Source organism: Condylura cristata, unplaced genomic scaffold (assembly GCF_000260355.1).
Source record: "Condylura cristata isolate star-nosed mole 26May11 unplaced genomic scaffold, ConCri1.0 scaffold00023, whole genome shotgun sequence".
Classification (NCBI taxonomy): Eukaryota; Metazoa; Chordata; class Mammalia; order Eulipotyphla; family Talpidae; genus Condylura; species Condylura cristata.
Window position 1 is genome coordinate 33303892 of NW_004567124.1, and position 20948 is coordinate 33324839.

The window sequence follows — 20948 nt, forward strand, 5'->3', positions numbered from 1 at the left end:
GTGGAAGTGGCTTAAGCTTCTTTGTGCAGTGCTTTAACCCGCTGCGCCACCAGGGAGGGCCGGTTGGCATCATTTTTTAAAGTAGTTCCTTATGGTCCTTTATATTTCTGTAGTAGTCATTGTAATATACCTGCTTTCATTTCTGATTTTTTTAGTAGTTTATTTTTACATCATTTTGTGCATGTTTTCAATCTCAGTTGTAATCCCTATGGGCTTTTTATCACCAAATCACATTTTTCTGATTTTTTTTAACATTTATTTATTAGTGCATAAAAGAATTGGTGTTTACACCAGAGGTGAGTCAGGTATGATTCACCAGAGATAGAGTGGGGAGAAGAACAGGAAGATTGATGAAGTACACTGCTGAGGGGAGCAGCAGGCGAGACAGGAGAGGTCTGCTGCACCATGTGGGTCAACTACCTGCCCAGGGATTGAACTCATGCTTCAGTGACTGTGATAGCTTGATAGCACTGTGACTTGAACCCTGTTCCACCAGGGAGTCCTCTCATTTCTGATCTTTTTTCCCTTAGTCTAGTTAAAGATTTGTGGATTTTGTTGGGTTTTCCCCAAAAACTGTTAGCTTAGTTGCAAGTTTCTATTATATTTATTTCTGCTGAAACAAGTCTTTATATTTCCTTTCTTCTGCTAACTTTATAGGCATAGTGTTATCTTTTTCTGTTCTCTTGAAGTGTAGAGTTAGATTGTTTGAGTTTTTTTTTTTAAAGCATTATTCCTTTATGTAAGATTTTTATTTATTTTGTATAGAAGAACTGGGGGGTAGGCCAGAAGTATGGGGGGGAAGGTAGGGATTCACCAGAGACACAGTGGGGAGCAGGTGGATTTACCGAAGTACATTGGTAAGGGTAGCATCACGCAAGACAAGAGAGGTCTGCCGTGCCATGTGAGTCAGCTCCCCGGCTGGAGAATCAAATTCAGGCTGTATTAAGTGGGTCTTTCTTTTTCTTCTTCTTTTTTTTTTTTTTCTTCTTCTTTTTAATGTCGTGTTTTTCATTGTAAAATCTCCTAGTACTGCTTCTGCCCATTCTGTTTCTTTGCCCATTTTTCTATTCTGTTGTCAAGGCTCAGACTTGCCTGGGGCCTCTGCATTCTTTGGCATATATGTGTCTTCATCACCAACATGGCATTTTAGTGTTTCTTCCGCCTCTTGTTGGAAGACTTCATTTTGCTGTCTGGTTCTCCGTTGCTTGGAGTGCTTGTATGCCTAAATAGAGAAGTAGTTCTGTAGCCCACCACCCCTCCCCCAACCATCTCCTTTATGTTACTTAATCAGAAAAGTGTCCTTAGCTCTTTTTCCAAGCCACCGAGTTTGAATTGATCTTTGTTGTTAGTAAGAGGTGGGGAGGTGCTTTCTAGTTCCTGCTAAAGTTACCTGACAGCGGAAGGTGTGCATCTGATAATTATAACTCTAGTGCTTCCAAGGCCTGAGTGATTTAGCTAAGAGCAGTAATCCTGATCTTATCAGGAGGGGTTTGTAGTCCAACAGTGTTGGTTATAACAGTATCTGTTTTACTTCCTGGGGCTCCCCTCTCCTGTTAGGAGGCTCCTATAATCCTGCCCATTACCCCCTCATGCATGTGTCATTTCTTCCTGGAATCAGTTAAGCTGATAGGAGGGCTAAGATATTTTTCTTTTCTTCCTACCAAGATCTGGGAATTGGACTTTCAACATTACAGCATCATCAACCTGGCTAGATAGTGCAGTCAGAGTTTGTGGTACAGGCAATGCAACAGATGCACTAGTAGGATAGGAGGTAGTTTCTATATTGCCTATTTAAAACAGTAATAATAACAATAGCAGCAATTTCAGCCCAAATGCTATAGTTACATTTTGTGTTTCAAAAGTAGGTAAGTGGTTTTCATGAGCTGGGATCAGTCCCTCTGAAGTTACTAGTTTTGCTAATAACTACTTCCAGTTTCAGGTCTTAGGAATTTGCTCAGATCCTTGACCTTGGGATTCTGAATCTATTATATAAAAAAACATTGCTATGTTGTGTCTTCAGAGAACACTCCATTTCTCTAGAAGTTGTCAGTATATACAGTAGCATTCTAAGGGCCCCCTGGTTTCTTAGAGGTTTCAGAATATGGGGAGCTCAAGTGAAGAGTTGGTAGCTTAACCTCAGTACTTTAAATCTAAAGGCAAGGGTTAACTCTTGCCTTGGGAGGAGTGAGGAATGGGAACTGAAATTGCTTTGGACATCTGAGCTGTACTTTAATAAGATATTCCAGGTGGTCAAGGAGTAATCCTAAAATAGCCTAGATACTTAATTGCTTTTAAAGTCAGGCGCTCCTGTCTCTGGGGAGGTACAGCTCTGAGGAATGCAGTGCTGGCTCCTAAGATCTTAGGGGTGTGGTCTGCTTGGGCATTTCCCCTCCCCTTTCAAGTCCCTGTAAAAAGAAAGGCCAGGGTCCTGAGAAACTGGGAGGTTGGCAGCAAACCTTTGGCTTCTGCTGCTGCCAGCCGCCATACCCTGGCCTCCTCCAGAGCTGTGGATTGGTTTGTCACTGGCCCCCCCAACTGTGGTCTGTCTTCGTTAGTACTTACAGGCTTCCTGCATGAGCACCAATCCAGGTCCTCTCCATCTCCATCAAAAGCTACCTTTGGCATGATAAGATTCAGATTCATCCAGTCTTTCTCTTTCATCCTCTCACTCCTGATCCAGTTGATTCTCTGACTTGGTTGCATCTCATAAATTTTTTCCCCTGACTTTGTTCCCCTCCCCCATTCTTAGTGGGGGCTCCTCCACAGCCAGCCTGCCCCAGTGCTGGCTTTCCACTCAGATCTTCAATATTGTTTCCCAAAGTACTATAGTGACATTGGAAATCATTACTGAGGCCATTGCAAAGATTTCTTATTAAGTAAAGAGTTGTGCTGCTCTCTTATTTGAAAGACTCTCATGAAGGTGTCGGTTCACTCACTGTCATTTCCATGCAATATAAATTTCTTTGTTGCAGGGAGAGCTAATGATGTAATGATTCAAAAATTCATCTAGAAAAATTTTTTTTCTCTATTAAACTGTAAGCTCCATGAACGCAGAGGCTCTAATTCCTTTTCGCTCACAACTTTTGATAATATATAGTACATTCTAGGTGAGCAAATGTTTGTTGTACATGGATGCAAATCATGAAAAAAAAATTGGAAAGTAAAAGTTGCCCATAGTCCCATTTTACTTAAGTGTCTAAATACATTGGTGTTTTGTATTACATTTTTTCCCAACAAAAATGGGCCATTAAAATGATATGCTAATTGAATAGTTTTGTTTTTGTTTCCCCCCCAGCCTAGACAACATCTACTGCCTCCCCACTGTTCACAGTTCAGAGTTTACATCTCTTCCTGGTATTCAAGGCATTTCTCAGCCTGTTTCCACCTTAACTATTCAGACTTGCATCCTCCCTGCCAAAACATGCCTTGTTTATCCCCCGCTGAATGCTCATTTAAACTGTAACTCCCCTGCTCAGCTGCCAGGTCTGCTTCCTCTCCGCCTCCTCGGCAGGGGCACCCTGCCGGGCTCCCCTTCTGGGCACTCTGTGTTTAGGTGCCTCTCCTAGGTATTAAATGTCATGTGTATCCAGCTGGTTTTTCCTCCAGGGACGAGAAGCACCTTTGCATCCACTTGCACAGTGCTCTACTGGAGTGGTTTCTCAGGACGCCTATGTTGAATGAACTTGTTTTTGGACCCTGACTTCTCAGGATAGAATGGGCCCCTCGAGCACTTCTCATTCAGCCCATGTCTCATGTTGGACTCCATACCCTGATATCCCAGACAGTGGTCATCTGGGCACCCACCTTCCATGATTGGGTTATTAGCAAAGTCCTTCTTCTGTTCCCTCAAAATCTTCCTGGTAACTTCTCTTGTTCTTCCCTCTGGAGCTTTAGAGAATAAGGGAAAACAAACAAAAACCTTTTCTTTCCTCTTCCACAGGACAACCTTTTCGATGTTCAAGAATAGTGACTGTATTTCCTTTCTGTCTTTTCTTATTCAGGCTTGAAATGTGTGGAAGCACTATTTTATCTTACTTTTGTATGGTTGAGATGTAAAATTTTTGAACTGTATTATTTTTTAAATTGAGGCTTACAACACCGTGTGATTTAGGGGACTAGTGTCACACCTCCTCAGATGTGTGTTGCCATAAGACAGCCACCAGAAAGGCACCCTGAATCCTCCACCACAGTCACTGACCTTTGTACCTCACCCCACACTTCTGATCCGATAATCTCACTTCTGCAGTCAGATTGCTGGGGTTTATTTTGGTTTTTGTCTTATGTATTCCTTTGTTTTTCTTTATATTCTACCATATGAGTAGGATCATCATTATTTGTCTTTCTCCTTCCAATTTTCTTCGTTTAGCATTATCCCTTCCAGTTCTGTGCATGTTATCACAGATAACAAGATTTCACCTTTTATTGTAGCTGTGTAGTATGAGGAAACACTGTTGTTGTTTTTTTAAAGATTTATTTGTTTATGCATACAAGAAATGGGGTACAGGTCAGTGGTGTGGGGGGATGAGAGGATTCACCAGAGACAGAGTGGGGAGGAGAACAGGCAGATCCACTGAAATACACTGCTGAGTGGAGCAGCAGGCAGGTCAGGGGAGGTCTGCCACGTCCTCTGGGTCACGTCCCTGACTGGGATCGAACTTCATGCCGCAGCGCCAGATAGCTTTCGAGTGCTGTGCTTTAACCCTTTGTGCCACCAAATAGGGCCCCAGAAGCACTGCTTTAATTTTGGGTAGCAGTCAGGTTAGATGTTGATTCAGTGTTTGCTGAAGACCTTTATGTGCATGACAAAGGAAACTGTGTTAGTTGCCTTCTTCCTTGGGCGTGGTATTTGCCTCTCTCCTCATCTCCATCCCCTGGGGGATGAGGGCTGCTCATCCTAGCCAGGATGTTCAGTTTTAGAGGTAGTGGTAAAAAGTTAGCAGTGCTAATTGCTTTAGTACCTTTATATATGTCTCCTGGGTGACTGTTGTGTGAGACTGAATGTTCCAAACAGCTGAAGCCAGGGAGATGAATCAAGGACTAAGACTTTCATTGACAGGGGAGCTGACCCACATAGGGGAGCTGACCCACATGGCGCAGCAGACTTCTCCTGCCTCACCTACTCCTCCCCTCAGCAGTGTACTTCAGTCAGTCTGCCTCTTCTACGCCTAACTCCGTCAATGGTGAATCCTCTCACCCCACACACCTTTGGCCTACACCCCAGCTCTTGTTTGCATTAATAAATAAAATAAATCTTTAAAATAAAAAAGACTTTCGTTGATACATACCATGGGAGCTGTGACTTGGACATTGTAGGCTTTCTATAAGCAGAGGATTTTATCCTTGCAGTCTTTCACCCCTCCTCCCCCCATGTCCCCACCCAGAACATTTTGTACAATTCTTTCAACCCACAAACAGTAGGTGTAACAGAGAGCCAGACAAACCTGGTTTTAAAATCTGAGGGGTACTGCTCCGCAGAAGTTCCAAATGCCCGGAGACATAGCTCCAGCTCTCTTGAGCCATTATTTCCCCATCTCTGAAATCACTACGGCTGTGTTGTAAATTGAGTGGGAAAGCATGCTTGTGAGCTCCTGGTTTCCCAGCCTTACTTTACAGAAGTTGCGAGAACAGCAGCTCACTGCTCTCCTTTCTCCTTCCCTTCTTCCACTGCCATTTGTGAGGAATTTAAGGCAAAACTTCTGTGACTTCCCTGCGGGAAATGAGCTGTATGTGGGTAGAATAACCAAAGCCATCTTAGGTGAGTATTTGGGAACAAACTGAATGCTTCCTGTGAGCGCCTGGTGAGATCAAAGCTGTTAACTGAGAGACTCAAGTAGGAGAGGCTAAGAAGGTTGTAAATGGCCATCAGCGGAACACTGGCTACTGGGGCTTCCCACACACACTTCTAGGCTATTTAGTTCCACAGCCCACTGCCTAGGATTGACTCAGAGCAAACACCATTCTACAGAAGCGTTGTGTGTGTGTGTGTGTGTGTGTGTGTGTGTTGAGCCCTAAACTGGTGAGCTGCCCCTTTGGGGCTGTGTTTTCCCCACACTGGCTTCTCTGTGTGTCTGCTGTCCTCTGGACTGCTGACAGGTTGTGGCAGTCGTATCCACAACCTGTTTTAGAACCCACCTTCACATAAACTTTAATTGCACATGTGAGCCAAGTTTGATAGTGGTTGATCATCAGAGTTAAAAACTAAGAAAACTGAGTCTGTAATCCTCCCATAAAAGAAAGAGAGGAACAGCCACGGTGCTGTTGGAGCTTAGGGTGGTGGAGGGGAACCATCCATGTTTTCAGATGTCAGTGATTTCTGTGTGCCTGGGTATCCTGATAAGGGGCTTGCAGAGTGGGCACAGTTGCTAGAACTAGGTGGTTTAGCTCAAGAGAGAAAGACTTAATTCTGCCTGGTGGGCAGAGGCTTCCTGGAGAACACAGCATTCCCACTGACTGTGAAGAGAGGGCAGGGCCCAGGAATTCTCTCACTTTAAATAAAATTCTGTGAAGCAGGCCCAAAGTTTAACTGGCCCAAGACAATGAAAGTAACATGGAGAGTAGACATTTGCCCATCATCCCCAACGGAGTTTTTTTTATCTTAGGTACTGGACCCCGCCTGCCTTGGAGCTGGAAAAAAGGAAACACTTCCACTCCCAAGCCACTCTCTGGCCCCTTTTTTTCTTAAATAGTAGCCGACATTCCTATCTGGAATGGGCCGCAGAGTGGGATTGTTCCAATTGTCCAGTGTCCCATTTCCATCCTGTTCTGGCAGGTTTTCCTGTGTTCTCTGGTTACTAAGCAAGAAGGCTTTCAGGATAAAATCCCATCACTGAGCAGATTTTTAAGCTAAGTGATTCAGACTAAAGGATCATAGCTGGTACCAGATCTAACCCTCCTGCTTGGATTCTGTGGCTTGAGCAGGTTGGAGAAAGGAAGGAAGGGGTCAAGACAGCCCCAGCCCCAGCTTCATCCTGTAAGGGTTCTGTGTGTTCCTGCAGTGCTGACACTTGGGTGTTTATTTTCACACATACTCACACCTTTGTGCTTGTTTTTACACTGCTTTCCTGCAGTGGAGGCTGTCTGAGTTTCTAGGTTGTGGATTCTGTTCTCTCCACCCTACTGAGTGTTAAATAGTTTCTGAGTGAGCATTTAGAGTGCCTGGAAGTTATTGTAATTAGCAAAAAACTGTTTTCTTCTCTCTTGGTGACCGATAGAGAAGGAATTCTCCTGTGAACAGAATCAGCTTCAGCTCTCCAGCTAGAGAGTTGGGAATTGAGCTGGCTCAGTAAACAGCTGACATAACAGAAGCAGCAATGATCCCCCATTAAATGTCTTTCAGCCGATAGGGGCTCCTGGGATAATTGACTTTCCAGCAGGAATTACTGGCTCAAACGTAATCACTGAGCAGCATTAGGGCAACCTACTGCCTTCTTTGAAAAGGGACTGTAACTCTGTCTGGTTCTGCTGAGCCGACAGGCATGATTCATCTTGATTATTCATTGTGTTAGTTGCCACCAGATGACACCAGATTTCTGTTGACTGTAATTACAATGAGGGGTGAGTTTAAGCTTTTTTTCCCCCCTTTTAAACAGTGTTGCTCCTGCTTGGCTATTGGCCTCCCTATGCTGAAGGTGCTGTAGGAAGATTTCTACAACATTTGCCCTGGGGGATGATGAGTGTGCAGTGAGATAGCATTTACTAGCACTTCCTTACACACTCTTTCACCAGATAAGGAGGGAAATAATTCGTGTCGCCTGTTTCATGTCAGCTGACAGGGGGTGACTTCTTGGTTATCCTTACCCCACCGTGGACCCAAATTGCTGCTATTAGAAAGTGGGACCATGTCTCAGAACCAAGTATGGCCCCTAAGTGGAACTGAATAATAACCTCCTGCTCCCAGGCGAGCTTTATTAAAGGGGAGAGAATGGAGCTAGACCAGGCTTTCCTTTTATTGGTCTGGCTTTACAATGAATCCCCTATGCAGTCCAGAGAATGTCCTCCTTAGAAACCACTGCTCCCTATGCCCAGATGTCTCTCCCCCCACTTACACACCCCCACCAGCCAGGTGGCCTGTGTGCTCCTGTAGTCCTGGAGAAGAAATGAGTATGTGATAGGCTCCACTCACCCAGTGCTGTCCACTTGGTCCCCACGGGGCAGAGTAAAGAGCAGACTTCTGTGACATTTCATGCTTCCTGCTAGCAGAGGGCCTCCAGGACACCTATGTGGTAACTGAATGTATCCATTATTTGAAGAGGCGCTTAATTAATTCAAGTAGCCCGTTAATGCTTTTTAACAGTGGCTGTAGTACACAAGCATTGGCTGGGGCCTGTAAGTGACAGGCAGTGTGCTATAGGCTAGAGCTACAAAGATGAACGAGACACCTTTGCTCTCAGAGAGCTTACGGTATTGTTGAAATGGCAGGTAACTTCCAAATAATAGTTAAACTCTAAGCTCAAAACGGACAGGGACTGCCTCCAGAGTACTAAACATAGCTTGGAGTGAGAGGAAGGCTTCTAGAAGATGGTGACCGATTTGAGTAGTGTTACCCAGTGAAATACAGCAGATAGCAAGTTTCAGGAATATAAACAAAGGTATATTCACAGTCACCTCCCATTCATTTGGTTGGTGTTGGTGTAACTTAATCAGTTATATTAGGATTAGGTGTGTTATATTTCTCAAATGAAAATGAAATTCACCTTATGTCACCAAGTCTTTTTATTCTGGGAATAATCTCAGGCTGGAGGGTGGGGCATGGGAGGGTGGTCTCATGTCACTGAAGAAGTTCTGAGGACTGTATAGGGTTCTTGCTAGTGAGGAGTGGTTGAGAGACTGCTATTTCAGGATCTATGTCCTGCTCCCTTTGACCCTTTCCCCCCACTTTGAGTGTTGTATTAGCTGCCAGACAAGGTCTCTCTCTCTCTCTCTCAAATATTTATGTTATTTATTTATGCACACAAGAACTGGGTACAGGCCAGAGAGGTGTGTATGTGGGGTGGGGGTGAAAGGGAGGGGTGAGAGGGCTCATCAGAGACAGAGCAGGGAGCAGAATAGGCAGATCAACAAAGTACACTGCTGAGGGAAGCAGCGGGCGAGACAGGAGAGGCCGCTATACCATGAGGGTCACCTCCCTGGCCGGGGATTGAATTTGTGCTGCAGTGGGTTCTGATTAGCTTGATAGTGCTGAGACTTAACTCCTTGTTCCACCAGGGAGGCTCCAGATTAGGTGTCTTGGTAACCGCCTAGTAAACAAACTCTCTGTGGAATACACAAACACATATACCTATGTGCAAAACCAGCAGAAAAGTGGTGCCTCTCAGAGTGATGGCTTCCAGAAGATCAGCTAGGGATGAGCAGGCTTGCATAAAATCAGGCCTTTGTGGTTGCCTTGTCTGGGATTATCAGGTATAAGTAACACCCACCCTCCAACCAATGAACATCACTCTTTCACCTGACTCTCTTGTCTTTGGAACCATAATTGAAAACAAAATGTAAGAACACAATGTCCCTGTAAAGGTAACCAAGGCATTTACCTCTGAGCTTGGTGTGAGCCAGGATAGCACATTTGCCAAAAATCCTCCCCTTCCCCCACTAGATGATCTTGCCCTCTCACTCCCTTCCTGTTCCCTTCTGAATTCTGTACTTTGTTCCCCTTCAGAATGGTGGTTTGGCCTGGAGTGATGATGCAGATGGAGGCCGGGGAAGAGAAATATCTCGAGATTTTGCCAAGGTCTGTAATGTTTCCTTTGTGATAACAAAGGGGGCGGGCATAATAAAATTCCACAGTGGGATGTCATATCTGCTCCCTAAGGAATAAGGACGGGTGGCCGTGAGTCACATTTGCAGTCACCCAGACAGTTGTGTGTCTTGTGTAAGACCATCTGCAGAAGATGGAATTTTTGATGTTTTTTTTCCCCCTGGGGGATCGGGCTTGCAGCTGTATGAACTGGATGGTGATCCGGAAAGGAAGGAGTTCCTGGATGACCTCTTCATCTTCATGCAGAAAAGGGGTGAGTGTGCATTCTCCTCATTTCAATTCCATGACTGGTTTCTGAGTGCCTACTGTGTGCAAGTGGCTATTGGCTATCCCCCCCCAAGGGGTTCCAGTATCTTAGCTAAGAAGGCCTGCTGATTGGTTGCAGATAATTAGCCCAATAACTGACAAACAGATTGAAAAGGACTGGGAGAGCCTTGACAGAAAATGAATAGAATGATCATCCAAAATAGTCCTGCCTTTTCTTTGTTTTCTTTTTCTAACTGGTCTCTAGAGTCATTTCAAATTCAAATTCACTTTTTTCTTAACCTTAGAGCTGCCCTGGATGTAATTAAACTAGTATATGTGGCTTTCTGTTGGTGCATCTAGTCTTATAGAGACTAAAAAAGCCAGTGAAGTAATAGAGGTCCCTTAAGATTTGCTGGGAGGATCTGAAATGATCTTTGAAAAGGGAAGACCAGCCTTCTTCTTTCTCCCTTAGCTCTTTGATCTTTGCATCCAACACGGGCCCATTCCTGCTGCTGAGCTCTTGGGTACCTAGGCATCTGCTTGTTACTGTGTCTTCCCATATCTCTGTCTTTCTTGCCTCACACCCCCAACCCACCCATTTATCTCTGCTGTGGACTAGGGCACGATTAAGCCTTAAACACAGTGACTCAGCTTTGTGTCCCCTGGCTTTGTGTCCTGGCACAGTAGTGGGTTCATCCGTGCGGTCAGCCTTCTGTAAGCATGGCTGGATCCCAGGCTCCCTCAGGGAAGGTCTTCGCCACCTCTTTGGCTCCACTTTATCACCCCAGGACAAAGCCTTAAGAGAATGCTGTTCCCACCAGCCTCTGCCTAGGGTCCTGTATCTGATCACGTGTGTATCCCTGGCTTGCATGATTTTTTGAGATCTGGGAACGAAATCCTCTTCTGCATCTTAGGTGAGTTTTGATGGCAGCTGCCATGGTTAAATATTCCTAGTTAACACCTCTCCTGCTCCCTCACCCTCCCACCTTCATCTCTCACTGTTTCCTCCTCCTTCCCTTTACCTTCTAAAACCTCACTGCCTTCTATATAGCATGTCTGTGGCCTGTCACAATCAAAAGTTTTGTCTCAGTGATCCCTAATCGCCAAGCCTCTCAAAGCAATCTTAGCCACCCTAATAAGTTTACTCCTCCAACTCTTATTTGGAGCTGCATGTATCAGTAAAAAACAAGAATATAATCCCAAAAGATAATGTGACTGGCAGCAGCGAAACTCCCTGGTTGCTCTGAGAGAGAGAAATCCACTTAATACTTCGGTCTCCCCTTCCAATTACCTTTTAATTATTTACAAGCTCCACAAGCCCAGCTGGTGCAAACCTAGGAGCTGCTTTCGTCTCTGAGGGGCTGCCATAGCAATATAGATTTTAATCAGCAATGTAGCACCAGTGCTTTATTTTCTACTTTATTGTTTTTCTTCGTTCCCAGAGGGTTTTTAAAGGAAAATGGAAGTTAGATCAGCCTAGCCAAGAGATGATCATTGTTTACTACCCTCTGTCCCCACTAGACTAGGAGCACCTTGAGGACAGCTACTTTGTCATTTCTTTGTGTCCCTGTGCTAGCACAGAGCCAGATAGAGCGTGGTGCTCGGAGAGGCTTGTAGGAGGCAGTGCTGCTGGCGCTCCTGACTCAGCTCACCCAGACGAGCTTAGGCAGCTGCCCTGCGGTTGAAGGTCCGCAGCAGAGGGCCTGCCACTGAGCATCTGTGGCGACAGGGCTGCCAGGCTGGCTCCAGTCCATTTCTAAGGGAGTACGTGATCAAAGTGACTCCTTTGATCATGTTAGTTTATGGTTATCAGGCCCTGAGTAAATCTTCCCGTCTTCAGCACTTACATTCAGTATTTCACGGCTTGTTGGCATCACCAGGAGAAGGAAAACAATTGACAGTGCTCAATTGTAACTCAAATCAAGGTTTCTCAGCCTCAGTGTGTTGACTGGGGACTGAGTTATGGGGGGGCACCATCCCTTTCCCAATCTTGATAAACAAAAAATATCTCAATATTTATACATGTCAAGAACCGATGACAGAAAGCTAGGGAGAGGGCAAAGATCTATGGTTTTCTCTGTAGAAAAACTTGCTGGGAATGGCCATGCTTCCTCTCAGGTAGTAGTGCCTGAGCCCAGAGGGGGCTGCATTAGGCATGCAGCCAGTGCCCCCCTCCTGTGACTTGAGTGCCAAAGGTGTGGGAGCTGGGACCCTCTCCCAGCCCAGGTGAGAAGACAAAAGAGCACCTTGCATGGATGTCCCCAGCAAGAGAACAGCTTTGAGAACCTAGCTGTGGCCCGGATGAGCCAGCAGCACCAGGCTGGAGAGCCAGTGCTGGGCACTCAGGAAACTGTCCATGGCAAGCTGTGTGCGACTGGACTGGAGAAGGGGACACTGAGGCAGGGAGATGGTGTGGAGCTTCTTCCCTTTAAATGCACATGTTCTTCCTGGGAAACTGTCTGAGACTCCGAATTAGGTGGGCCACCCAAGAGACCTGGAGGCAGGCCACCCTGTTAATCATGTGCAGCTTGCTGTCTTTTCTCTTCACAGAATAGTGAGACCAAGGGCCCTGGACATTTGAGACTGATTTGTCACTCCTGAATCAGTGTCTGGGGCACTCAGGAGCCAGCTCTCGTTAGCAGGTCCAGGGAAAAGCCTCATGAGCCTTGGCAGCAGGTCAGCAGTTCATCCTCAAGGGCTAATAAGTAGGCTGAGCAGTGCATTTCACAGGAGCCTCTGAAAACACTAGGAGTGGGTTGGGCAGCTTTGACACAGCAGGCTGCCCCAAATAGGAAGCAGACAGGGCTCCAAGGGGGGCAGCACACAGCATGACACCCCGAATGACCACAGCTGCAGGTGATAAAATGCCTGTCCCATGGGAGGGGGACAGCCCGTGACTGCTGCTTTGTGCTGTGTGTCTCTTTCGCTTGTTTACATGTTTGGGCGAATTGACTGCAACAGATGGGCCTTTCAGCCCTCAGCACCTTGGTTTCTAGAGTGGGTGACTTGTATCCAGGGGACCCCTCCCTTACAAGCAGAGCCACCTGCCCTGGAAGGTGCCTGAGAAGAGGCCAAGACAGTGCCAGTGGGCGCACTGTCTCTTGTTGCCTCAGGAAGTGGCTGCTGTGGCACCACTGGGAGGCATGTGGAGATCGAGAAAGCTAAGGATGGATAGGCAAAGCTCAGACGGACATCCCCCCCTTCAGGTTGAGCAAATCTTTTTCTTTCTGGGGGCTGCAGTTACCTTATCTTTAAAATGAGTCAATCTGGAAGTTTTTTCCCAGTTCTGTTATGTGTCTGTTGCCCTGCCCTCCATGACCAAAACAAGAAAAGGAGAAAAAAAAACACACACAAAAAACGAAAAACCCTTTAGCAACTTTTTAAGGAACCCCCAAGACCAAAGGCATCTCCCTTTTCTTTTCTGAATAATGGGTTTCCCCTTTTTGTTTTGTAACCACGTGGAATTAAACAAGTTGACTTTGTCCCCCCTCCAACATTTTTTTCTAGAAAGACTGGTTCTTCTCAGAACTTAGATGCACCTATTTTTGCTCACCTTTTGCAGTTTGTGTATGTGTACAAAAATATGTGTACAAAAAAAAACATGTGCCAATAATGAAGCTAAACAGTTGTAAATAAAATTCCCTGACTAACTTACTGTGGGTGGATTCTGAGATATCACTCCCTGGTAGATTTCCAGGGGAAGTCTGGGGGGCAGGGACTAATTTAAAAGTCTGATAAGCAAAGGCTTATGAAACAGTTCCATTCTTCCTTCATCAGTGAGGAAGGAACCCTTGTTCTCTTGTTTCATTGGCAGTGACACCAAGTGTGGTCTCATCAGAGAAGAGGAGGATTTTGTTATTATTTTTATTATTGTTGCCCCAGCCACTTTAGCCAACCCTTTTAACCTGTTATCTGACCTGCTGTTCCCCACAGCTCTACTTCTATAGGGTAGAGAGTAAAGGTTATTGAGTTATCAGAGAAGAAGTCCCTGGGGTAAGTGACTTTGCCTGAGGCCACAGAGCCCATTTAGCATGGGGTCTCAGTGCCCAGGCCAGTGCCCTTCCCCTCTCCTGCACTGCTTTGAAGAAATATAGTGCCAGCAATTCCATCGCTTTCCACAGGCCAGTGGACAAGCCCAGTCTCTCCTTCAGCCTCTGAGCCCCAACAGAATATGGGCCTTTCTCCACAGCCACTGTTTACGGGGTCCATCATCCCCACCAGACAGCATCCGAAAGCATTCAGCTGAATAGCACAAGCTAGGCTTCCTCCTACAAGAAGAGTCTTCACCTCAGGCAAGGCCTGTCTGAGAGAAGGGCAGATGTGACAGTAGCACAGAGGGCGCCATCTGTCAAGGCAGCAAGGGTAAGGGCAGGGGAGGGGGCACAGGAAACAAAAGCAGCAGCTCTCACACCTGGGAAGACCATGAGCCCGACTCTGCCAGCCCCTGCCCCAGCTGGGCACAGCAGGCTGAGGAACCACTTAGTCATGTGGAAACCGCGCTCTGTCCAGACCTCACAGGAGAAATGCCCTCCCTCCCCCTCCAGTTCTGTACAAGGCTGTAGACTGACCTCGGTTTTCCCAAATGGATTGTTGGATCTGTTTTTGATGTGTATATACAAAGAATTTACTGTGGGAAAAGGGCTTGGTCAGCCTCAAAGTGCAATTTGAGTATTTTCCCTTCTGTTGTACGCTTATCTATCCATCTCAGGCAAGGAAATGTCCCTGACATATATTGCCTTGCCTTTTGGTGGAAGCGGTTTCTCGTATATTCTTTGTATCTTGCAGTAAATGGTCTGTGCCCTGAACACCCTTCCTTGTAGACTACGGTATATGTCTTTGTCAGAGGAAATATGTTTTAGGGTTTCATTTTCTAACTTTACTCCTAAATGAAAGTCTGAAATGCAAAGATTTATCTCAGGATTAACCTTTGTCTGATGCCAGATCTTTTTTCCTTCCCAGGTGATCCAAATACTGTTGATAAATTTTTTCTCATTTTTCCCACTTTTAGTAGTCATTTAATACTCTGTAACTACCCAGTTATCTATGATAACAGGAAGGAGCCCAGGTTTTTCCAAGACCACGTTCAAATTGGATACTTACTTTTTGTCATTAAATTCAGCCTCTTTCCCCCTTCAATTTTTTTTATTTGTACATTCAACTTAGATTTATATTTTACCTCCTTCATTACTGGTGAGCCAGTAATCACCCTCAGTCATCCAAGGGTGATGTAGGGAAAGGTAGAAATGAGGTTTGGGGAGATTGTTCTGGGTCTTGAACAACTGGTGGTATGATTGGCACTGAAAACCCAGAAGCCATGCCCGCTCAAGCCAGAAGGCAGTTCCTCTCCCAATCAACCCACCAGGTCTGCTAGTCAGCAGCAGTCAAACAGAAAAGAGGGCCTCCCTAGTGGTGCCAGTAAGGGGTTAGAGTGCAGCACTATGAAGCTCTCCATGGCCACTGCAGCATGAGTTCGATCCCCAGCCAGAGAGGTGACCCATAATGGCACAGCAGACCTCTCCTGACCAACCTGCTGCTCCCCTCAGCAGTGTAGTTCTAGAGCTGCCTGTTCTGCCCCCTCCCAACTCTGTCTCTGGCGAATCCTCTCTTCCCCCCTCTCAACACCTCTGGCCTGTACCCCAGTTCTAGTATGTATAACCAAATCTTCAAACAAACAGTAAAGAGCGCACAGCCCCCCTCCTTCTAAGTAACTCCTTAGCCAATGTCACTGAGCAGTTTTTAGGAAAAGGATGGCACAGCCATTACCATCATTTTATTATTAGCCATAGCATCATTCAGTGTTCCCTCACCTATAGCAGTGCCGGGGGGGAATCCATGGCCATGACCGCTTTGGAAATCTGTTTTGTACCATTTACCAAAGCTAATGACATGGCAACCTTCTCCCCAGCCCTTCCATCTCTGGGTATATACCCACAGAAATGATTGCTTGTCCTCATCAAAAGAGTATTTATAGCAGTCCTCTTCATGATAGCCCAAAACTGGGAAGAGCTTGGATGGATAAGTAAACAGTGGCCTGGTCACGTGGTAGAAGATTACACTGCAGTAAAGTTGAATGAGCTGCTCTAACCAGTTGGGACACCGCTCACAGACCCAATGTTGAACTAAGAAGTCAGACACAAAGGGATATAGACTGTGTGACTTCATTTGTACGAAGTCCAGGAAAATCACCTGTGCTAACGTGTGAGGATAATGGTTTCTGCCTGCGGAGGGATGGGGACAGATAGTGAATAGGAACATTCTAGACTGTTCTAGGGTGACGAACATGTACTGTTTTGGCCTGAGGAATACTTACAGAGCTGTACACAGAAGCACAACCCCACTGAGCACTCATTGCTCACTGAGCTGTATACCCAGACCTTCATTGCGCTTCTGTCAGTGAGATCCACCAAGGGGGAATGGGCAGAGGCTTCCAGACAGTGCCAGCCCAGTCTTAGTATGCCAACACCCCCTCATTCTGCCCTGCTGTGAATACTCATCGCACCCTGCTGGACACAGCCTGCCTGGGTTCCTAGTGGGAGGTGTTTTTCTAAATAAGCAAGTTGCCAGTCGTTTCTGTGTATCTTCTTAGGGAGCAGGCCTTGCCCAGGACAAAAATTGATATGCAGAGGAATGGCCAGGAGGCCTGTGTCTGTTCCCTGGTTAATGTGAAGCTTAACTCTTCTACTTCCCAGTCAGCTGTCCAGCTCTCTTGTCAGGCTGTGGAAATGATCAATGGTCTTTTTCAAAGCTAGGAAAAAGCAGCCAGGGCCCCTGGCAGGGCCACATCCCAGGTCCCAGCCGCTCACCCCTGTTCAGTGGGTAGGAAGTCTTCTCCCATCTTGATCTCGCAACAGAAAAGGCCATCTCTCCACCACGGGCCCTGTCCAGGGAGTGCTGACTCCATCTGCTCTGAAAGCTCCTTTTTACAGTGTCTGCCTTCTAGTGCCAGTGCTTGAAGGCATTCCTACCACTAAGGGTTAAAGCCCCAGGAGCCCGCAGCCTCCCTGGGTCTGTGGCCCTCATAAAAGCCTTTTCCTCTTAGTCCCTCAGGCTGCTGCAGGCTCCCTGGCTGAAATCTGATAAGGGACCTCTTTGTTGGAACTGTCAGTCTCCTTTATTGAGGAGGGAACTGGAGACCAGTGGCATTTCTTGGGGTACAGATAAGGCCCTGGATTCCTGTCAGAGGGAACATGATTAATTACCCTCAATCCTAGCTCCTGCTTTGATAGCGGTGACTGACAGTCCACAGGCTTCCTGGTCAGGTGTCCACGCCCCTCTCAGGGAGGCGTGGTGGGGGCGGAGACTTGCCTCCTGCAGGCCAACTCTAGTGACCCTCAGAGATCTCTGGCTGTTCGCCTCCTTTCTGGTTTTCTGCAGATTGTTTTTGTGTTATTGTGGACAGAGACCTGCCCCTCTCTGATGAAGAGCCACCCCTCTTTCCCACAAGACTGGAGAAAGAGCCATTGCTTGTGGACTTGAACTTTACAGGCCACCCAGGAGGCCTTCATAGAAGACCCCAAACATCCACCTCAAGGTTTCACTGACATTATGCCATAATTCAGGCAAGCTCTTAAAACCAAGTCAGCCTCCATTTGGTAACAATCCATGACTCTTTTTGTCATCAGTTTTTTTTTTAACAGTTTATTTTTACATCATTTTGTACATTTTTTTTTCCATCTCAAATTGTAATCCCCACGGGTTTCCCATCACCATGTCACCCGTGTGCCATCACCAAAATCCCTTGCACTTCCCTCCCTCCCGCCCCCGTTTTTGTCATCAGTTTTTTATTCATAGTACAAATTACTTCACAGATGAGGAAATGGAGCATTGGTTTTCTTTTTTGTTTAGGCAGGTAAACTCTCCACAGTCCCCTGTCTTTGGAATAAGGTAGATAACTCCCAGCAGCCCCCTATGGAACCTGCTTCTCTCTTAGTGGGCAGGACACTTGAGACCAGGGCAGACTTTGTGTCTGGGTAGTATGAGAAAACTGTCCTGCCTCCCAGAGCTAGTGTCCATGGAGTGCCAGCCTGCATCAGGAGCTACTTGACAGTTTTATGAGGACCAGCCACACCGAAGAGGGTACTTGTCCCCCCATCCACTCATCTCTGAGAACTGGGACCATGTAAAGAAAAGCCAACCCCCAAAGGCATGAAGTGGGGCCCGGTCTCAGAGCCAGACCACAGGGCTACCCACAGGCCACCCCACTGGCATCTAGTTTCTCTCTGGCAGTCCTGGGAGAGATCACTTTTTGGTTAGGTTTATAGCTTGACTTCAAAAGTCACTTTGCCCCTGCCTCATTTCCCCTTGTCACCAAGCAATTCTAATGCCTTCTCACTCTGTGTGACTATAATGAGGCTGTTTTTTTTTTTAATAATAGTTTATTTTTACATCATTTTGTACCTTTTTCCATCTCAGTTGTAATCCCCATGGGTTTCCCGTCACCAGATCGCCCGTGTGCCATCACCATAGTCCAGTGCACTTCCTCCCTCCCCCTATTTGATCCTATTCCCACTCCACCCCCGTAAAATGTCTCTGGTATATAGTTGTTCATATTATTTTTCACCCTGGTCCTTTATGCTCCTGCTATGAGTGAAACCATCCAGTAGTTTTCTTTTTAAAGAGGCCTTTTTAAATGAAACTTTATAGCACTGTTGTCTTTCAAAGAAGGCATCTCACATAGTTAGACATTTTGCTCAGTGATTCTACAGAGTGAGTTTAGAATTCCTTTGTGGGGTGTTGCCTGCAAAAGCTGTTTGCACCACGATGGAAATTCTCAGGGTTTATGGCCACACCTCATCTTAAACCAGAGACAGGGTAAACAGCCTGGTCATATCATCCTGTGCCCCTCACCAACTTCCAAATGCATAGTGACCATTTATTCCCTAAAAAGGAAGATTTACGCCATTGAAGAAATTCATATGAAAATAATGTAAACTCTGAAAACTGCACATTGAATTCCAAAACTGTGACCGCTGTCTGTCCAAGGTGACCATTCTAAAGGACGGTACTCCCTGGGCTAGTCGCCCCTGCTCAGGGGGTAAGCACCACACCTGTCCTGTGAGCCTCACACACTCAGCACCCTTACCCTCTGGAATGCCTGTTATGCCTTCTCTGGGCCCCATTGTATGAAGTCATGGTTCCTTTCCCTTCTGAAAATCTCCAGTTCCCGTGCATTCTCCTCCTGCTGGTCCACATGTTGTGGGACCAGGAAGCAGAGCTCTTAACCACTCTGCAGGGCCTTAGTTCCCAGTGTGTTTAATAAGGGTCATGACCCTAAGGAAGCTGCCAAGTCCTGAGAGGAGAAGGTGCCTCCTGTTCTGGGCATTAGACACTTGCAGCTAGTGATGGCCCTGGCAGGCACACCACAAACATGAGGGAAATGCATTTAAGATTTCCCGTGGAGTTGCCTTAGAGCCAGTTGCTCTGACTCTCACAAGCATTTTTTTTTTTCATCCACATGGTAGCTGAATTGAAACATTCTAATCATCAGTGCTTAGTGAAGAAAAAACAGTCCCTGCCTTCCTCCTAGAATAACAAATGAATATTCATGAAGCAATTATTTGTTGAGCTTGTTGGGGTTCTCAGAAAATCTGAGACTGAAGTATCTACATGATCTGGGGAGTTAGAAAATTCTTGGGGGAGGCAGACAGTGAACACTGATGGCCAGGGCAGAGGATTGGATGTGCAGCAAGTCATTTTAGGCTTCAAAAGGGAACACACAAAGCAGAAAGTAAAAGAGAAATGAGCTTTTGGGGGGGGGGAGATGGCCACACCTCATTGCCATGAGATTGAATTGCTGAGATGTGCTTGCGATATGTCATGTGTGACATGACCTATCACAGGATATGTCATATGATTTTAAGGAGTTGGGGAATGCAGGTCATGAAACTGAGTATCTGAGGCAGAATGGGTAGGAATAAGAGTCTTTGTAGGTTTTTTTAAAAGATTTATTTATGTATGTATTCAAAACTGGGGTATAGGCCAGAGTACAGGACCAGTGAGAGATTTCACCAGAGACACAGTGGGGAGCAGAACAAGCATACTGATGGAGTGCACTGTTGAGGGGAGCAGCAGGCGGGTCAGGAGAGGTCTGCCGTGCCATGTGGGCCACCTCCCTGGCAGTTACTGAACTCGCACTGAAGTGGCTGTGGCCAACTTTGTAGTGCTGCACTTGAATCCGTTGTGTACCAAGGAGGGCCCCTTTGTAATTTTTTCAACAAGAAAGCTGACAGCATGGTGAAAGTCTTACTGTAATAAGATTGTCTGCAAACAGTGTGCAGTGATTGTTTGCGATGCTCCTCAGAGAAGGAACCAGTGAGGCCTCCTAACAACCTAAAGCCGGTGGCAGAGGAGAGAAGAGGAGTCAGTACTGCCAGAAGGTCCTGCCTAAGATCTCAAACTGAGGCATTTGCTGAGAGAAGTGGAAGTATGTGATGGGGAGGGGAGCTAGCTGAGGGCTTGAAGGTGTGAACAATCTGCTTGGAAGTGAGCAACCAGGTGACACATGAATGTGTCCTGGAAGCTTTGAGAAATGAGAGCTTAGGGGCCTTTGGAAAGAGTCCTCACAGATTTTCCAGGCAGTTCCATAGAGGATGTGAACTTATCAAGTCCGTGACTGCACAGACAGACAAACCTCCCAGAGAAGGTCGACTAGTTCTGTCCTGCTAGGCTGACACTCTGTTGTGTCAGGAGCTTGTCTTTGTGGCAGGGATCTGGCTTATAGCCTAGAACGGCAACAGCCAAAGTATGGCTGCACATCTTAGGTATATATCAGCAATCGTCCAATATTTACCTGTGAATCTTTGAATCTAACTCTCCAACCCTTTCAACCCCCCCCAGGAGACCAGCTGGTGAAGACAAAGGTCTCCCAAAACTTACAACCCCCTCCCCACATGTGGCCAGAGACCAATCAGGTCCTGCTACAGAGTCCCAAGCATTCATACCCACACTGCTT

At 46.3% G+C, this 20948-nt stretch overlaps 1 protein-coding gene across 1 annotated transcript in view; it reads left to right on the forward strand.

Moving 5' to 3' along the window:
- The window catches only part of ARID3B (AT rich interactive domain 3B (BRIGHT-like)), a 47422-nt gene that overhangs the window by 17933 nt on the left and 8541 nt on the right, over nt 1-20948 (forward strand). The window contains exons 3-4 of the mRNA XM_012728606.1: nt 9653-9724; nt 9932-10004. Coding sequence (XP_012584060.1) covers nt 9653-9724; nt 9932-10004 — 145 coding nt within the window. The remainder of the gene's footprint in view (nt 1-9652; nt 9725-9931; nt 10005-20948) is intronic.